Genomic DNA, 18,948 nt, shown 5'->3' on the forward strand with positions numbered 1-18,948 from the left:
CGTGGCCCCTAGGTCGGGGTGTGAGACGAGGGTTAAGAAGAGAACACACAGGGGTGCCTGGGTGGCTCAGTGGGTTAAGCTGCTGCCTTCGGCTCAGGTCATGATCTCAGGGTCCTGGGATCGAGCCCCGCATCGGGCTCTCTGCTCAGCAGGGAGCCTGCTCCCTCCTCTCTCTCTGCCTGCCTCTCTACCTGCTTGTGATCTCTCTCTGTCAAATAAATAAATAAAATCTTAAAAAAAAAAAAAAAAAAAAAGAAGAGAACACACGTAGAAAGCTCAAAGCTTTCTTTCATGAGGTGCTCCTCAGTGGGTAATTCTTTTTCAGCGGCCTCTCCGCGGAAGGCTTCAGCCCACGGTGCGGAAGGCTTCAGCCCCCGGTCCGCAAGGCGTCAGCCCCGGGTCCGCAAGGCGTCAGCACCCGGTCCGCAGGGCGGACGAAAGGCCGACCCCACCCCAGGCGGCGGCTCCGCGGGACTCTAGGCGCGGCGCGGGGCGGGGCGAGGCCTGGCAGGACCGCGCGGCGCGAGTCGAGGGCGGGGCGGCGGCGCAGCGTCGTCATCCGCGTCTCCGCCTCCTCCCCAGAGGCCGCGTCGGAGCCTTGGCGGCGGCGGCGACGACGGCGGCGCGCACGGCCCGAGGAGAGCTGCTTGCCTGGAAGCGGCGGCGGCCCTCGAGACCCACCCGAGGCGCGTCCCCTTCGGCCTCCCCGGGCTACCAGGCCGCAGCGCCCGCGCCCCTTTAGCTCGCTCGCTCGCCTTCCTTCCCTGCGGCCCGCTGCGCCATGGCGTTGGCGTTGGCGGCGCTGGCGGCGGTGGAGCCGGCTTGCGGCAGTCGGTACCAGCAGGTGAGCAGCGCCGAGTCCCGCCCCCCAGCCTCCGGCCCCGGGCCCCCGACCCTGCCCTGCCGGCCGCTTCGCGCGCATCTCTGGCCCAGCCTGTGGCGGACGCGACGCCGCGGCTGCACAGGCCGCGCGGGGCCTGGGCGGGCCGCGCGGGGCCTGGGCGGGCCGGGTGAGCCCCGCGCTCAGATTCGAGGCCGCCGCCTGCCCGGCCCATCCCTCCGCGACCTGGGGCTGCACTGGGGCGGTGGAAAACCTTTACCCCGCAGCGTTTCCCGCAATTCCCGCGGCGGGCGGGTCCCCGAGGCAGAAGGCCCCATCCTCGGGAGGCAGCGGCCCGGGGGCATTCAGTTTTTCTTGCTCCGCTTTTGGTTTGATGTCATTGGAAAGGGGAAAAAAAAAAAGGCAAGCATGAGGTGGGAAAGGAAACGAGGTGGAGAGAAAAGGTTAAAATCGCTGCTACTGCGGCCGACAGCTCCCCGCGACGAGAGGATTGCTCAGGGTTTCAGAGCCTAGTCTGTTTGTCGAAACCCATCCACCTTGCCTCCGTTTTAAGACAGAAGTCAAAAAAATGAGACGAGAGGCAAGTCCGCAGTTTGCAGTAGGTTTGGGAAAGGCGATGTTTAATTGGGGCGATGCCCCAAAATGTCGAGCTTGGTGGAAGGCTGCAGGGCGTGTGCCTCGGTGTGTGTTTTAAAAGCTTGGAAATGACGTTTAAGGAGATTTAATAGCATGGCTGGGGAGGAAATGTATAGGAGTATTATCCCGGTTATAATTTATAATTTGAGGCCCTGGGGAAAAGAGCTGCTTGTTTTACTTGCCTCTCTCTGTAGCTGGGTTCCCTTCGGAAATTCAGAGACAATCTGCAGGGGTTTTAGTGGTATTTAACCTAATACATCATAATTGTGGGAATTAAGCCAGGTAGGAACTGGTGTTGCTTGGAACCGCAGATAACTGCTAGCTTTTTGTCGTTTCAGATGTTTTTGATAAGAATTTGTATACATATGTCAGGCGTGCTTTTATGAAATTTAAGTGTCCTATCATTGATGAGCTAAAGTTTTTATTTTAGAAATAAGGAAAAGCAGTATGATTAAAACATCTAGATTAACCCAGTACAGCCAGTTACCAGTTTGTTTTGCTGTCATCAGGCCTATGTTGTAATTTCCTCTCTCCTCCAGTGGACTTCTGAAATGACTGGTTAAGAATTTAGCTTCTTGGTTTCATAAACACACCCAAACTGTGGCAATGCAGTCTAGTCCTCAGATCTCTCACAGCCTGGGGTCTGGCACATGCTCTTTTGTATGACCTTGGGCCAGACTCTGGGTTCCTCTCTGCTTTAATAAAACACAAATGACAGGTGTCACTTAAGTCACTTAACTGTCTTCGCAGTGTTCAGAAACCACACATATCCCACACTGTGATCTGATTCATTCTTTTCATCCTGCTTCGGATAAGGCAAACAAGCAAAAAGCGGTGGCTTTTCTTTGTACTGCCATCTTCTTGAGCTATCAGGTAATGCTGACATATTGCTGGAATACAAAAAATTTGGTGGAGTATTGAAACTATGTGTTCCTTCGTGAAGTAGTTAATAGTTTTTAAAAAGCAGAATTGAGGTATGTCAGGGACAGGTCATTTTTATTTTTAAAAATCATTGTGTTTTAGAAATAACCTCCAAAAAACATGGGAAAAAAAAAAAAGAATCTTCCTAGAAAAATTGCAAAATATGTAAGCCAGCTCTCCCCCTAAAAAGCCTGACAGTAAAAATCTATCACTCATAGGTAACCAAAGTTAGTATTTTGATGTGTATCTTTGTGGACATAATAGGTATGTAAATATACGTAAGTATAAATTAGTATACATGGGTACAGATAAGGAGAGCTAATATTGACTGAGCATTTACTATGTGCCAATCACGGTACTAAGTGCTTTATATCCATTATTTCACTAATCTTCATAAAACCCCCATGAGGCAGGGTTTGGTATTACTGTATAGATGACAAAGTCAAGACTCCAAGAGGCTCATTAACTTACTCAAGGTCACAGCCTCTTAAGTAGTGATTACAAGGATAAATACACACTCACCTACTTAAAACACAGGCTCACGTTCCAAATATAGGCATATGCATTAACAGAGATATATGTTCCTATGTATTTTTTCATGTTCCCATACATACATATACAGGCACATCTTTGTACACATGTACCATTCCATGGGCCTCTGATTATACTTGTACACATTTGGTGCATATGTGTACATATGTATGTTTACACACCCACTGTGCCCATGTGTATCTTGTTCTCACACACGTGCATTTGTGTATGTGTATTTGTTCACATGTATGTACAGAGGCAAACAATATAGCTATATAAGGTAGGTTACTATTTTCATGTCTGCATAGCATGTAACTGTGGTTGTACTATAGTTCAAGTCTATTGCCTCTTGGTCACTAAGTATGTTCATAATTTTTTTTCTTCATGAAGTTTACATACATCTTACATACATCATTTACATACATCTTCAGCTCTTTTCCTTAGTATACATTTTCAGATGTGGAAACGCTTGGTCAGAGAGTATACATATTTAAAAGGCTTTTGCATTATAGAATATCAGCGAATTGTCCAGGCAACTTGATAGGAGGATGATACTCTGGTTGTGACAAAAGGTAGTTCTGACTTCTGTTTGATCTGGTTGATCACATAGAGCTGGTTCTGTAGTAAAATAAATGCAATGAAAGACTGATGATTCATTACTAAATACAAACACAAGTTTGCCTTTATGGTTTTTTTATTGGTAGTGCAGTGTGTGCACTACTTGAATTTAGCATTATGACAGACCACACAGAAAGCCTGGTCTCATAGGTTCCCTGTGGTTTTTTTTTTTTTTTTTTTTTCCCTTTTTGCATTTTGAAGGTGAGATTGTATATCCAAGCCTTCAGAAGCTTCAGAAAGGTGTAGAGAGGCCCAGTGTGATGAAATTTGTAATACGTAGCTCTCTCTGAAGACATTCATTCCTGTTCATCCATTCTAAGCCCTCTTTGCCTCAGTGGAATATATCTTTGCCTGTTTTATGAATTTCGCCAAATACTTCCTGAAATGTTTTCAGATCTTTCGATTTGGAATCTAATCTAAGGAGGCAACAATGACACTGCCATGTAGGCTTACAAATAGACCGCAGAATGTTTAGTTCTAGGCTTACTGGCTGCTGAGGAAGTTGCCCACTTGTAAGCATCACTAATAAGTTTGTAATGCAGTCTGATGACATTGTAGAGCTGCTTTGGGAATGATACCTTTTTGGATAAATTCTCTCAGGATTGTGGAGGAAGGTTTTGATAGATCAGGGAAAGAATTTCATCTCTGCCAGGCCAAACCATGTTCATGCTAAAGTGTTAAATGAAGTCACGATCCTGGAGGAAGGGGCGAAAAGTGCCCATGTGGTTTTTTTTTTTTTTTTTTTAGTTTGAAAAGTAATTATATCTTAGAGTATCCCTTAGAATGTTACATCAAGATTTTAAGGTTATTTTGCTGTATTTGTGGCGTGTATGTCCAATGATCAAAGAAAGTTTTTCCAAAAATACTGAGATGGGTAGAATTGTATTTTTTAAAAACTTTTAAAAAAATTGTAGTAAAAGAATATATATATAATTTACCATTTGGACCGTTTTTAAGCGTACAGTTCAATGGCATTAAATACGTTCACATTGTTGGGCAAACACTGCCATCAGTGTACAGAGCTTTTTTATCTTCTCCAGCTGAAACTCCATACCCATTGAACAATCTCCCCCCTTTTCCAGCCCTACAACCATTGTTCTATTTTCTATGAATTTGATTACTCTAATACTTCATGTAAGTGGAATTATGTAGTATTTGTCCTTTTGTGGCTGGCTTATTTCATTTAGCTTCATATCCTCCGGCTTTATCCATGTTGTACCCTGTGTCAGAATTCTAAGTTTGTTTATCCATTCATACATTGGTGCACAGTTGGGGTGCTTCTGCCTCTTGGCCAGTGTGAATAATGTTGCTGTGAATATGGGTGTACAAGTATCTTTTGAGTCCCAGCTTTCAGTTCTTTTTACTCAGAAGTAAAATTGCTGCTTCATATGGTACTGCTTTTTAAAATTTTTTAAAAATTAAAAAAAAATTTATTAGTTATTTGACAGAGACAGTGAGAGAGGGAATACAGGCAGGGAGAGTGGGAGAGGGAGAAGCAAGCTCTCCACTGAGCAGGGAGCCTGATATGGGGCTCAATCCCAGTACCCTGGGATCACGACCTGAGCCGAAGGCAGACTTAACGACTGAGCCACCCAGGCGCCCTTAAAATTTTTTGATTAAAAAAATACTTTTCCGTAGTACCTATACTACTTTATATTCCTGCCAGCAGTGTGTAAGAGTTCCAGTTTCGCAGGGGATGGGTGGGTAAGAGTTCCAGTTTTTAACATCCTCATCAACACTTGTTATTTTTTTTTTTAAGATTATTTATTTATTTATTTGTCAGAGAGAGAGAGAGAGGGAGAGCGAGCAAGCACAGGCAGACAGAATGGCAGGCTGAGGCAGGGGGAGAAGCAGGCTCCCTGCTGAGCAAGGAGCCCGATGTGGGACTCGATCCCAGGACGCTGGGATCATGACCTGAGCCGAAGGCAGCTGCTTAACCAACTGAGCCACCCAGGCATCCCCTGCACTTGTTATTTTTTGATAAAGCCATCCTAATGGGCATGAAGTTGTAGCTCACTGTGGTTTTGATTTACATTTCCCTAATGATTAGTGATATCGCGAATTTGTTCATGTGCTTATTGGTCATCTGTAAATCTTCTTTGGAGAAATGAATGTTCAAGTCCTTTACCCATTTTTGAATTGGGTTCTTTGCTTTTTGTTGAGTTGTAGGAGTAGAGTCATTTCTTAATATTTACATTTTCAACTTTTTACTATGAAAATTCCAAATGTATACTAAAATATGCTATAATTCATCGAATATACTCATCACTCAGCTTCAACAGTGATCAACAAATGGGTAATGTTTCATTTATACTCCCCACCATTATTTTGAAGCAAGTCTTAGAAATCATGTTATTACATCCTGGGGCACCTTGGTGGCTCAGTGGGTTAAAGCCTCTGCCTTCGGCTCAGGTCACGATCCCAGGGTCCTGGGATCGAGCCCCTCATGGGGCTCTCTGTTCAGCGAGGAGCCTGCTTCCCCCTCTCTTTCTGCCTGTCTCTCTGCCTACTTGTGATCTCGGCAAATAAAAAATAAAAAATCTTAAAAAAAAATAATCATGTTACTACATCCATAAATATTTTTGTGTGTAACTCTAAAAGATGTTATAAGCACTTAGTATTACATGAGAAATAAATCATGAGACCCCCTTTTATAATCTGTTATGAATATGGAAACAGAATTTGTGTCAGGAGCTGTAGATCTACAACTGTGATTCTTTTTTGACTCCCTCTTGGTAAGCAGTGACTGTTTTTTTGTAGCAGTGATTGGATTCTTGCTGATCCATTAATTTTCTTGCCTATTCCTACTGGTGACCACTTGTTAGGGGAGATTTAGTTGGTTTTATCATTCTCTCTTTGCACTGAAAACAGGGCAGAACTCCTTAGTTTGGGTAGGGACTAAGGCCCAGTTGAGGAAATCCTGGCATCATCTCAGCTGATGCCACCCACTGGTTTGTCTGCTCATAACTTCAAATTACTTTCTGCTAGATACTGATTATATCACATTACTTTACATAAAATTACATTATAAAATAAATCCTCCTGTGAGAGTGACTTTGTATTCTTACGAATGAAAAAAAAAGGCTTGAAGAGGTTTAAGTGCCATCTTTTATTTATTTATTTATTTTTAAGATTTTATTTGTTTATTTGACAGAGAGATCACAAGCAGACAGAGAGGCAGGCAGAAAGAGAGAGGGAGAGGCAGGCTCTCTCCCTGCCTCTGTGGGGCTCGATCCCAGGACCCTGAGATCATGACCTGTGCTGAAGGCAGAGGCTTAACCCACTGAGCCACCCAGGTGCCCCAAGTGCCATCTTCTGATTTATCTGTCCTTAGGGCTTTAAAATAATTACTTTGGTTTCTTAAGAATTTACTTTTGTGTTGTCTTTGAACAAGTACAGCTATTTATGGGGCACCTGGATGGCTCAGTGGGTTAAGGATCCTGGGACCCCAGAGCCCTGTTGGGCTCCCTGATCAGTGGAGAGCCTGCTTCTTCCTCTCCCGCTACCCCTACCCACTTCTTGTGCGCGCACACTCTCTCTCTCTCTCTACCCCCTCTCCCTCCATCGCTCACTGTCTGTTTCAAATAAATAAATTCTTAAAAAAAAAAGTACATATGTTTAGTAGAACATATTCTCGTAGTAGTGGATGGTGCCCATTTAGATAAAGCAGCTTCTAACAGTTTAATTAGAGATTGATGCCGATAATAAGATTGATGTTTTATCTTTGTTCTCAAATTATTTTTGCCAATATAGGCTGTTGGTAAATACCATACATTGAATTTTGAGCTTTAAATAATCCAGTTGTAGTCGATTCTAGTGGCTGTCTAGATAGAAGTGCAGGATGTATTGTTTCACCTTCACCAAGTATAGTAATAAAGTGAGTGTTATTAGACATCATTTAGCTCTTCCTGCTGTTGAAATTAGGATGACTCATTTGTCTTCTTGAATAACACAGTTTATTAAAAGTTATACATACTGGGTCTAAATACTGTTCAAATTTAAGAATGTTTGTGGTCAAATATTTTCTTACTGATTAAAACAGTTCCTTTTACATGTATGTTTCTTATCTCCCTTAGCAATTGAATATTGCCTTTTTTTCTTTTAATTCACATATTATACTAATATCAGTTACTAGTTAATGAGATGCTTGAATGTGATTTGGAGGTTTTTCTGGAAGTTGGATAGTTTATGAAAAGAAATACACAGGTTTAGGGAATAATTTCTGTTTAATAACCGTTTGATTTTATTTATTATTTAGTGCTTAAATGTGACATTTAAAATTAAACATTTCTTTTTAGGCTTTAGTATATAGATACTCTTTTAATATACTCAAGTCAAAACAGTATACTTGTAAAGGAAAGCTTGATTTCCCTTCCTTTCCAGTCTCTTCTCTGGAAAGTGTAAGTGCTCAAGTTAGTGTGCATTCTTCAGGCCTTAATAATTTTTTCCCTTTCCTTTTTAAAACAAGTTTTTAAAAAAATATTTAAAAATAACCTTTAATATTTGTAACATTTTTAAACTTTCAGAAGCATTGAGAAGATAGTAGTTTCTGTGTTTCCCAGATCCAGTTTTCTCTGTTAACATCTTACATTAGCATGATACATTTATGACACTAATGAACCAATACTGATATTTATTATTAACTAAACTCCATACTTTATTCACATTTTTGTTTTTGTTTTTTTAATACAACTTTTTTTTTTTTAAGATTTTATTTATTTATTTGACAGATGGAGATCACAGGTAGGCAGAGAGGCAGGCAGGGGGGTGGGAAACACGCTCCCCGCCGAGCAGAGAGCCCGATGTGGGGCTTGATCCCAGGACCCTGGGATCATGACCTGTGCCAAAGGCACAGGCTTTAACCCACTGAGCCACCCGGGCGCCCCAGATTTTTGTTTTTTAATCTAATGTCCTTTTTTGTGTTCCACAATCCCATACAGGTTACCACATAACATTTGGTTGTCATGTTACTTTAGGGTCTTCTTGGCTGTAATAGTTTCTCACATTTTCCTTGTTTTTGATGACCTTGACAGTTTTGAGGAGTTTTGATCAGGTGTTTGTAGACTGTCCCTCAAATGGGATTTTTTTGTGTGTGTGTGCAGTTTTATTGAGAAATAATTGACATACATTACTGAATAAGTTTAAGGCTTACAGCATTGTAGTTTAATTTACATATATTGTGAACTGATTGCAGTAGATTTACCCATCATTCCTCTGCTCATACAGTCAGTTGGATTTGTCTGAATCTTTTTTCATGATCATACTGGGGTTGTGGGTTTTAGTGAGGAAGACCACAGAAGTAAAGTGCCATTTCCATCACATCATACGAGGAAAGCGTACAACCTATGTGACTTAATACTGTTGATGTTGACCTTAATCACCTGGTTGAAGTAGTATTTGTGATGTTTTTCTACTGTAAAATTATCCCCCCCCCCCCGCTTTCATACTGAGCTCTTTGGAAGGAAGTCACTATCTATGTACAATATACATTTAAAAATTGAAGAGTTATGCTCCACCTTGTGGAGGGTAGGGTATCAACATAAATTACTCAGAATTTTTCTGCATGGGATAGTTGTCTCTTCCTGTGAATTTATTTATTCAGTGATACCAGGATGGACTCATTTATTTTATTCTTTGGGTTATAATCCAGTACTCATTTATTTTGTGGCTCAGATTTTTGCACTTTTGGCCAGTGGAACTCTTTCAGTTGGCACTTGTGTCCCTCTGATAGGATTCCATCGTTTTGGGTTTTTTGAAGCACTTACTTTTTGGCACGAGGCTCATCGTGTATATTTCCTGCGCCATCGTGGAATCAGCTATTTCTCCAAGGAGGCTTGCTCCTTTTTTTGAACAGTGATACTAGAAACCAAGATCTGTGCACATTGCTACTAGGAAGACACTGTTTCTAGGCCTTCTAAGTTAACAGAGTAAAGAAATACAGGTGGGTGTACCCATCTGTAAGCATTTCTATATGTAATCACCTGTATCTGTATTAAACTAACCAACTCTGACCCATTACTACATGGATAACTCTAGCCTACTCCTTGGCCTTTCTGGAAGCTCCTACTTGAGCAGTGAGAATCCTTGCTCCCACCACCCACCATCCGTTTACTTAATTCTTCAATTCTAATACACATGTGTAGTGGTGTCAGAATTGTTAACCTACACCTCTGTGGGAAACACTTTTATCAACTAGAGGATAAGACATTTACACAGTGCTTTTAGTCTTACAGATTGCTTTTGCTTTTAGTCTTACAGATTGTACTGGTTTCCAAAGTTGCTTAGGTGCTTAGGTCAGCACCTTTCCCCTCATCTTCTTTAGTGGGGTTGTTTGAAACTTAACAATAGTTAGATTGTTAAGAAGAGTGGTTGGAGTGATTTCTCTTTTTTCCCCCCAAAGTTGCTGTTAATAATCATGTTTTGCTTTTTAAAAAATTCCTTTAACAAACTTTCTTGGAAATAGTTTCAACTTACAAGTTGCTGGAATAGTATTAAATAACACCCATATATTTATTGTTCACATTCACCTCAAACATGAGGGTCTGATTAACAATGAAATACAGTGCTATAAAAATTGAAAGTACTATCCGTAAAAACCCAAGTCCCCTTTTAAAAAAATTAACATGTAATGTATTATTTGCCCCAGGGGTACAGGTCTGTGAATCATCAGTCTTACACAATTCACAGCACTCATCATAGCACATATCCTCCGCAATGTCCATAACCCAACCACTCCATCCCTGCCACCCCCCACCCCTCCTGCAACCCTCAGATTGTTTCCTGAGATTAAGAGTCTCTTATGGTTTGTAAAATCCAAGTCCCTTTAACCTCACAGTTCTTTCTCTGTAGAATTATGTGCTTGTTTTGCAATTTACTTTGTTAATAAATTATTTTTTTAAAGATTTTATTTATTTGAGTGAGAGAGAGAGAGAGCATGAGAAAGGGAGGGTCAGAGGGAGAAGCAGACTCCCTGCTGAGTAGAGACCAGATTAGGGACTCTGTCCCAGGACTCCAGGATCGGGACCTGAGCCAAAGGCAGTCGCTTAAGCAACTGAGCTACCCAGGCGCTCGTTAATAAATTATTTTTAACTTATTATGTCCTTGTGAAATTTAGCTGAAATTTTATGGACTAGGCTGTCAGGAATATGGTGTTCTTAGTATTTTGAAGCTTTTGTTTTAGGAGTTTTATTTTATAGCATCTAAACTTTTCATACAACTTTGCATTAATAAGCAGGGTTTGTTTTGTTTTGTTTTGTTTTGTACGGTAATCTCTGTCCCCAGCATGGTGCTCAGACTCATGACCCTGAGATCAAGAGTTGCATGCTCTGCCACCTGAGCCAGCCAGGTGTCCCAATAAGCAGTTTGAAGCTTGTAGTGTAGGCCTCACTATCTGGAAGGTTCACTTTGGACATAGAAACTGATTCAGGAGAATGTAAAAGGACTTTATTAAAACATCTAATCAGGGGGCACCTGGGTGGCTCAGTGGGTTGAGCCTCTGCCTTTGGCTCAGGTCATGATTCCAGGGTCCTGGGATCGAGTCCTATGTCGGGCTCCCTGCTCAGTGGGGACCCTGCTTCCTCCTCTCTCTCTCTCCCTGCCTGCCTCACTGCCTACTTGTGATCTCTTGTCTGTCAAATAAATAAATAAAATCTTAAAAAAAAATTTAAAAGAAAACCATCTAATCAGTAATAGTCCATCTTCTGTCATGAAGTAAGAGTTTATGTGACTGTGGGTGAGAATTTTAACCCCTTTCTAGCCTTATTTTTTCTTTTGTAAAATGAAGTAGTTGGACTGTATCTCTTTGATTCCTTCCAACTTTATAATTGTTTTTGTATGTAGAAGCTGGTGGCTTTGATCTGAAGAGATGGCATTCTCTTCATGATTTAGCAAACTTCTTTCATGATGAATAATTTTTTTTAAATTTATTTTTATTTTATTTTTTTTTAAAGATTTTATTTATTTGTCAGAGAGAGAGGGAGAGAGAGCGAGCGCAGGCAGACAGAATGGCAGGCAGAGGCAGAGGGAGAAGCAGGCTCCCTGGCGAGCAAGGAGCCCGATGCGGGACTCGATCCCAGGGCGCTGGGATCATGACCTGAGCCGAAGGCAGCTGCTTAACCAACTGAGCCACCCAGGCGTCCTGATGAATAATTTTTAAAAGTGATGTCAGTAAATATAGATGGTGAATGTATGCTAAAAGATAAAAGAAATTACGCATTGTTCAAAAATATAGAAAACGTCTCTTTAATAGTATATTTTCAAAAAAATGGGTCACTGAGGACAGAATACCATTTTGTAATTTTTCAGTACTAGTTTTAAGTCTTTCCCTTCTCATCAGCGTCAAACATTGTATATCATAGGAAAAAATTAATAATGCTTTTAGAAACCAGGAAAAGTAATCAATAATTACAACCTTTTCGGGACGCCTGGGTGGCTCAGGTGGTTAAGCAGCTGCCTTCGGCTCAGGTCATGATCCTGGGATCAAGTCCCACATCAGGCTCCTTGCTCGGCAGGGAGATTACTTCTCTCTCTCACTCTGCCTGCTTGTGCTATCTCTCTGTCAAATAATAAATAAAATCTTTAAAAAAAATAATTACACCTTTTTCAAATGTACTTTTTTGGGGGGTAAGTGTGGGGGCAGAGGGAAAGAGAATCCCAAGCAGGCTCCACACCAAGCACAGAGCCTGACATGGGGCTCAATCCCATGACCCTCAGATCATGGGATCCAATCTGAAATCAAGAGTAGGATGCTTAACCAACTGAGCCACTCAGGCACCCCAATGAACTTTATTTTTTTAGAGCAGTTTTAGGTTCACTATAAAATGATCATCCACTGTCACATAATTTTATTACTTCATGACAGAAGCTGGACTATTACTGGTTAGATGACTTTTTGTTTGTTTGTTTTTAAAGATTTTTATTTTTAAGTAACCTCTGTACCGAATGTGGGACTGGAACTCACAACCCCAAGATCTCGAGTCACACGCTGTACCCAGCTGGACCAGCCAGGTGCCCCTGATTAGATGTTGTAATAAAGTCCTTGTAAAAGTGAGAAAATAGTAATTTTAAAAGTTTTGTAGCTTTTTTTTTTTTTTTTAAGAAGCTGGCTCTTTGAGGTCTAGTATTCTCATTAACTGCTTTTTAGTAGTTGGATTTTCACAAGTTTTGAAAAACTCATGTAACTCTTGAAACAGAGTAAGAAGTATGATTTGAGGGTAGTCTGCAATTGAGGGTCTTACACATGATTGATGGGTGATACTAGATTCTTTTCAATGGTTTGTCCTCCTGTGGCTGAATTGAATTTTCAGATGTAGCATTTTATTTTTTATTATTGTTATTATTTTTTTTTAAAGATTTTATTTATTTGTCAGAGAGAGAGAGAGAGCGCGCGAGAGTGAGCACAAGCAGATAGAGTGGCAGGCAGAGGCAGAGGGAGAAGCAGGCTCCCTGCTGAGCAAGGAGCCCGATGTGGGACTCGATCCCAGGACGCTGGGATCATGACCTGAGCCGAAGGCAGAGGCTTTAACCCACTGAGCCACCCAGGCGTCCCTATTTTTTATTATTTTTTAATATATATATTTTAAGATTTTATTTATTTGACAGACAGAGATCACAAGTAGGCAGAGAGGCAGGCAGAGAGGGGGGAAACACGCTCCCTGCTGAGCAGAGAGCCCGATGCGGGGCTCGATCCCAGGACTCTGGGATCATGACCTGAGCCGAAGGCAGAGGCTTTAACCCACTGAGCCACCCAGGCGCCCCAGATGTAGCATTTTAAACTGTACTTAAAATCAGTTCTACTCAGTCATAAATGTGAGGGTAGGCAAGATTAATTCTCTTAGACCTGTTGGCCTGGTTTCATTTTAGGTAGCTAAGTGAGGTGATCAGAGTTATGCGATCTTGTGAGTTTCACAGCCATCTTGCCACCTTTCAGTGGCAGCTTTCAGATGACCAGCTGAGGAGAAAGGGGAGAAGGTTTATGGGGAGCATGAAAGGTAATCATTGGCTTATTATATTAACATCTGCTATTATTTGGAAGGTTAAAATATCTTTTCATGTATCAGGTTTGATGTAATCCAAATGGCATTTTAAGTTTAATTTCCTATTTCAGTGAAATAGTAAAGTAAGAATCTGTGATTGTGTTTAAAAGGTCTCAACAATTACTGGGGCATGCCTTCTAACACTGATTTTGCATTTCTCTTAGCAGATTGCTTTATTATTTAATTGTCCCTGGTTAATGCTGTAGATACTTCTGAGAAAGGAACTTTTTTTTCCACTTTAAAAAATTAAGGCTCACTTTAAAAAAAAAATTAAGACTGACTTTCAGATATTGCAGTGTTACTATAATAGGTTATTTAATGAAGGAAAATTCCACCATGCAGTTAGTGAAAAGATTATTCAGTTATTTGTATTCACTCAAAAATCTAGAAGGCTATCTGAAAGATTGGATTGGTGCTTTTTATTTTCTTCTCTATATTTTTTCCTATTGAGTGATTCAAGAGAATGTTTTATGGTCTTGATATAATATGAATTATATTCAGAGAATGAGATCATAGATAAAAGATACATTTAAAAAAATTTTTATTGGGGCGCCTGGTTAGCTCAGTGGATTAAGCGTCTGCCGTCAGCTTGGGTCATGATCTCGGAGTCCGGGATCGAGCCCCGCATCGGGCTATCTGCTCAGCAGGGAGCCTGCTTCCCTTCCTCTCTCTCAGCCTGCCTCTCTGCCTACTTGTGATCTCTCTCTCTGTCAAATTAATAAAAATCTTAAAAAAAATTTTTATTAACATATAATGTATTATTAGCCCCAGGGGTACAGGTCTGTGAATTGTTAGTCTTACACACTTCATAGCACTCACCATAGCACATATCCTCCCCAGTGTCTATAACCCAACCACCCTCTCCCTATCCCCACCCCCAACCCTCTGTTTGTTTTATGAGATTAAGAGTCTCTTATGGTTTCTCTCCCTCCTGATCCCATCTTGTTTTATTTTTTCCTTCCCTACCCCCCAAAACCCCCACTTTGCCTCTCAAATTCCTCATATCAGGAGATCATATAATTTTTTTTAAGATTTTATTTATTTATTTGTCAGAGAGAGAGAGAGAGAGAGAGCGCATACAGGCAGAGTGGCAGGCAGAGGCAGAGAGAAAAGCAGGCTCCCTGCGGAGAAAGGAGCCAGATTCCGGATTCGATCCCAGAACCCTGGGATCATGACCTGAGCCAAAGGCAGCTGCCTAACCGACCAAACCACCCAGGCATCCCAATCATATGGTAATTGAAAAGACATAATTTTAAGATGGAAGAGCTCACCTGGTTCCAGGGAGGAAGCTTTTGAGAAGATGAATAGCTTGGCCTTGAAGGATGAGCAAGATAGTGAGGGAGACAAGGATTTGGGGGAAGGGTGAACTCTTATGACTTGTTTCCAGCGGGAAGCATGTGTCAGGGCCAGGGCCTAGAGCACATCACCCTCTCTGGTCTGGAGGCCTTGTCTCCCTCTGTCCTCTCCCTGGAATGCTCTCTCCCTCCTAGCCCCCTTCTTAGTTTAGGTAGTCTGTCCTAAGGGGAGTTTCAGTAACCTCCCCCCTCCAATTGGGTCAGTTTCCCCTGAGCACAGTGAGATTCCTCTTTTATGACACATTTTGTAATCAAGTTTTATTATTTTTAATTTGTAATTCAGTTTTTATATCAAAATTATACATGCATATAGGTTAGAGTCAAATAAATCTTACAGGCTTATTACTAAAAACAGTGGTCTCCTGTTTACTTGCCTGCTTCTTAGCTCTTTCAGCTGTTTCTTTTGCTTTTTTGCTGTTATCCTTGTAGCAAAAGAACATTTTATAGTGTGCTACGTCTTGATTTTTCAGTTTTCGTTGTTGAAAAAAAAATTGACTTTACCACTATGGGGTGTAAGGATTTGTCTTTACCTCCCTACCCTAGCTGCATATACTCCTACTTCCTGTCTCTTCACTTTTCTGATATTATTGTATCTGTTATGTGGTTAGATCAATATTCAGGATTTATAGAAATTGAAAGTAATAAATACTGTTCACAGCTGAGATATTTGGTGTCCTGTGGTTTCTTGTCCTTGCCTTAATTGTACTTTATTTTCCCTGAAGTTAATAATTATTTTGAGGGTAGGGAATTAGGTAAAATAGGTGATGGGGATTAAGGCATACACTGTGACAAATACGGGGTCATGTATGGAAGTGTTGAGTCACTATATTGTCACCTGAAACTAATATTACACTGTATGTTAACTGTACTGGAATTAATATAAATTTTAAAAAGTAATTATTTTTTGTTTACTTAATTTCTGTATACATATCATATATTGCTAGTAGCACCAATTCATCCTCAGGCTCTTAAAACTAATACTACCTCATAGTTTTTTTTAATATATTCAGATATATCAGGTATTTTATTGATATCATCGAGGGTGGGAAGGGGTCTTTCCTGGCCTTTTGACCCATTTTATTTTATTTTATTTTTAGAGGTTTTTTTTGTTGTTTTTTTAAAGATTTTATTTATTTGTCAGAGAGAGAGGGAGAGCGAGCGAGCACAGGCAGACAGAATGGCAGGCAGAGGCAGAGGGAGAAGCAGGCTCCCTGCCAAGCAAGGAGCCGGATGTGGGACTCGATCCCAGGACGCTGGGATCATGACCTGAGCCCAAGGCAGCTGCGTAACCAACTGAGCCACCCAGGTGTCCCTGACCCATTTTAGAAGATTGCTCCCAAGGTCTGCTGTTCAGCTATCATCCTGGGGGTTTCCTTTCCCAGTGTTTTTAATTGAAGCCCCTTTCTTTGATTCAATTTTCTCTCTTGGTTTATTGCCTCATATTCCTAGAACACAGCCTTCAGTATCCTTCTGAGGAAGAATGCATGGGAAGTTAAACCCCCTGCCTCTGTTCTTTGAGACTTTGTACATTGAAGACTCTTTTTTTTTTTTAAGTTTTTTATTTTTTTTATTAACATATAATGTATTATTAGCCCCAGGGGTTCAGGTCTGTGAATCACCAGGTTTACACACTTCACAGCAGTCACCATAGTGAAGACTCTGTTACCTTCTCACTTAGACTTTTGGTCCAGAAACATTTTCCTTTAGAATTTTGAATGCATTTACTCCATTGCCTTCTAAGTTCCACTGTTTTGCTCTTAGAACATGAAGCCAGTTTTGTCTGATTCTTCAGATGGGGTCTGCTTTTTGTAGCTCTCTGTCTCATACTCTTACTTTTAGGAGCTTCTTTTTGTCCCTGCTACTATTCCTACATTTCACTGTGTTGTATCTTGAGATTACTTTCATCCATTGTGCCAGGCATTCAGAGAGTCCTTTTGGTCTGGACGCCTATATCCATCAGTTCTAGTAAATTTAAAAAGTTTTTGTTTCCAGGTGCCTGGGTGGCACAGTGGGTTAAGCCTCTGCCTTCGGCTTAGGTCACGATCCCGGGGTCCTGGGATCAAACTCCGCATCAGGCTCTCTGCTCTCTCCCCTTCCCCTTCCTGCCTCTCTGCCTACTTGTGATCTCTGTCATATAAATAAAGTCTTTAAAAAAAAAGTTTTTATTTCCATATTATGGAAAGAGCCCAGATGTCCCATTGACTGATGAATGGATAAAGAAGGTGTGGTGTACACACACAATGCAGTATTACTCAAACATCAGAAAGAATGAAATCTTGCCATTTGCGAAGACATCGATGGAACTAGAGTGTATTATGCTAAGCGAAATAAGTCAGTCAGAAAGACAGATACTGTATGATTGCATTCATATATGGAGTTTAAGAAATAAAAGAGATGAACATATGTGGGGAGGAGAGAGAAATTGTAAGAGATTCCTTTTTTTTTTTTTTTGAAACGATAAGAGATTTTTAATGATAAGAGAACAAACTGAGGGGTGATTGAGGGAGGTAAGTGAGGGGAGGGATGGGCATTAAGGAGGGCACTTATGAGAACTACTGGTTGTTATATGTAAGTGATGAATCACTCATTTCTACTCCTGAAACCAACAATGCACTATATATTTACTAACTAGAACTTAAATAAAAATTTGAAAAGAAAAAAATAAAAAGTTTTTGTTTGATTTTTCTCTGCTTTGTTTTTTTTTTCCTCTTGTACCTACTTGTACTGATTCTTTAAAATGTTTTTTAGCCTCATATTTTTCATCTTTTTTTTCTACTTTCTATGAGATTTCTCAATTTTAAATCTTTTTAAAAAAACTTTATTTACATAATCTCTGCCTAACGGGTGCTCAAATTTATGACCCTGAGATTAAGAGTTCTGTGCTCTTCCGACTGAGCCAGCCAGGCGCCCTGAGATTTCTCAATATTAGATTCTAGCTCTTTGATAAAATTTTAATCTGTTAGTTTTAATGTTCAAAAACTCTAATCTCCCCTTCTCTTTTTTTCTTTATAGCACACCATCCTTGTTTCATGGTTCTGATGTTTTTCTCTCTTCTCTGAAATTATTGAAAACTTTTTCCTTCTAAGTTTTCATCCTCCTGCCTACTTGTTTCCTCCACATTGCATGTATTCTCTTTGTTTTGGTCTTTTGCGACTGTTAGAAGCTTTCATTAGGTGTGTGGTGGTCTTCACCTGCTTGGTTCAGAGTGCATAATCAGTAAAGCAGTTCGGAAGCTCAGTATGCTTGATGGAGTTTCTTGTTGAACCTGACTAGGCTGTTGCTTTGAGTGACAGTGTCTTTAGGTCTCTTCTCTTGGGTTGCTCCATTTCCCCCAGAGAATAGGCCTGGCTGCTGGTAAGAAGGAAGCTGAATGGGAAGAAGAAGGCTGGGAGATCTCAAAATGGAGTACATAAACCTCTCTCTCACTCTCTCTTTTTTTTTTTTTTTTTTTAAGATTTTATTTATTTATTGGACAGAGAGAGACAGAGAATACAAACCAGGGGGTGAATGGCAGAGGGAGAAGCAGCCCCTCCTCCACTGAGGGAGGGAGCCCGATGTGGGTTAGATGCGGGGCTGGATCATGACCTGAGCTGAAGGCAGACAGTTAACCAACTGAGCCACCCAGGCAGGTCAGTCATGTACAGTCTTTCAGTCTTTTTTTTTTTTTTTTTTTTTTTTTTTTTTTTTTTAAGATTTTATTTATTTGACAGACAGAGATCACAAGTAGGCAGAGAGGCAGGCAGCAGGGGGTTAGGGGGGTGGTAGGAGCAGGCTGCCTGCTGAGCAGAGAGCCTGATGTGGGGCTCATTCCAGGATCCTGGGATCATGACCTGAGCCACCCAGGTGCCCCGATAAACCTCTCTCTTAATCACTCATTTCTGATATGCTACCCTTTCTCCTAAACTCCATGTCTCCAGCCCAAAACTCTGTTTTACACTCTCCAGAGAATAAATCTCTAGTCTTCTGATGGGGATCTTAGGAGCTGTGTGTTTCTGCCTACATCAGCAGCCTT

The 18,948-nt window shown here is 41.0% G+C and overlaps 1 protein-coding gene across 1 annotated transcript in view; it reads left to right on the plus strand.

Annotated features, from left to right (window-relative positions):
• The first annotated feature begins 575 nt into the window (after nt 1–575).
• Nucleotides 576–18,948, plus strand: part of LOC111156882 (Nedd4 family interacting protein 1) — a 70,965-nt gene continuing 52,592 nt past the window's right edge. Inside the window, exon 1 of the mRNA XM_022518014.1 lies at nt 576–844. Within this exon, the coding sequence (XP_022373722.1) occupies nt 782–844 (63 nt within the window). The 5' untranslated portion in view covers nt 576–781. The remainder of the gene's footprint in view (nt 845–18,948) is intronic.

Source organism: Enhydra lutris, unplaced genomic scaffold, assembly GCF_002288905.1.
Source record: "Enhydra lutris kenyoni isolate GAN:26980312 unplaced genomic scaffold, ASM228890v2 scaffoldscaffold50, whole genome shotgun sequence".
Classification (NCBI taxonomy): Eukaryota; Metazoa; Chordata; class Mammalia; order Carnivora; family Mustelidae; genus Enhydra; species Enhydra lutris.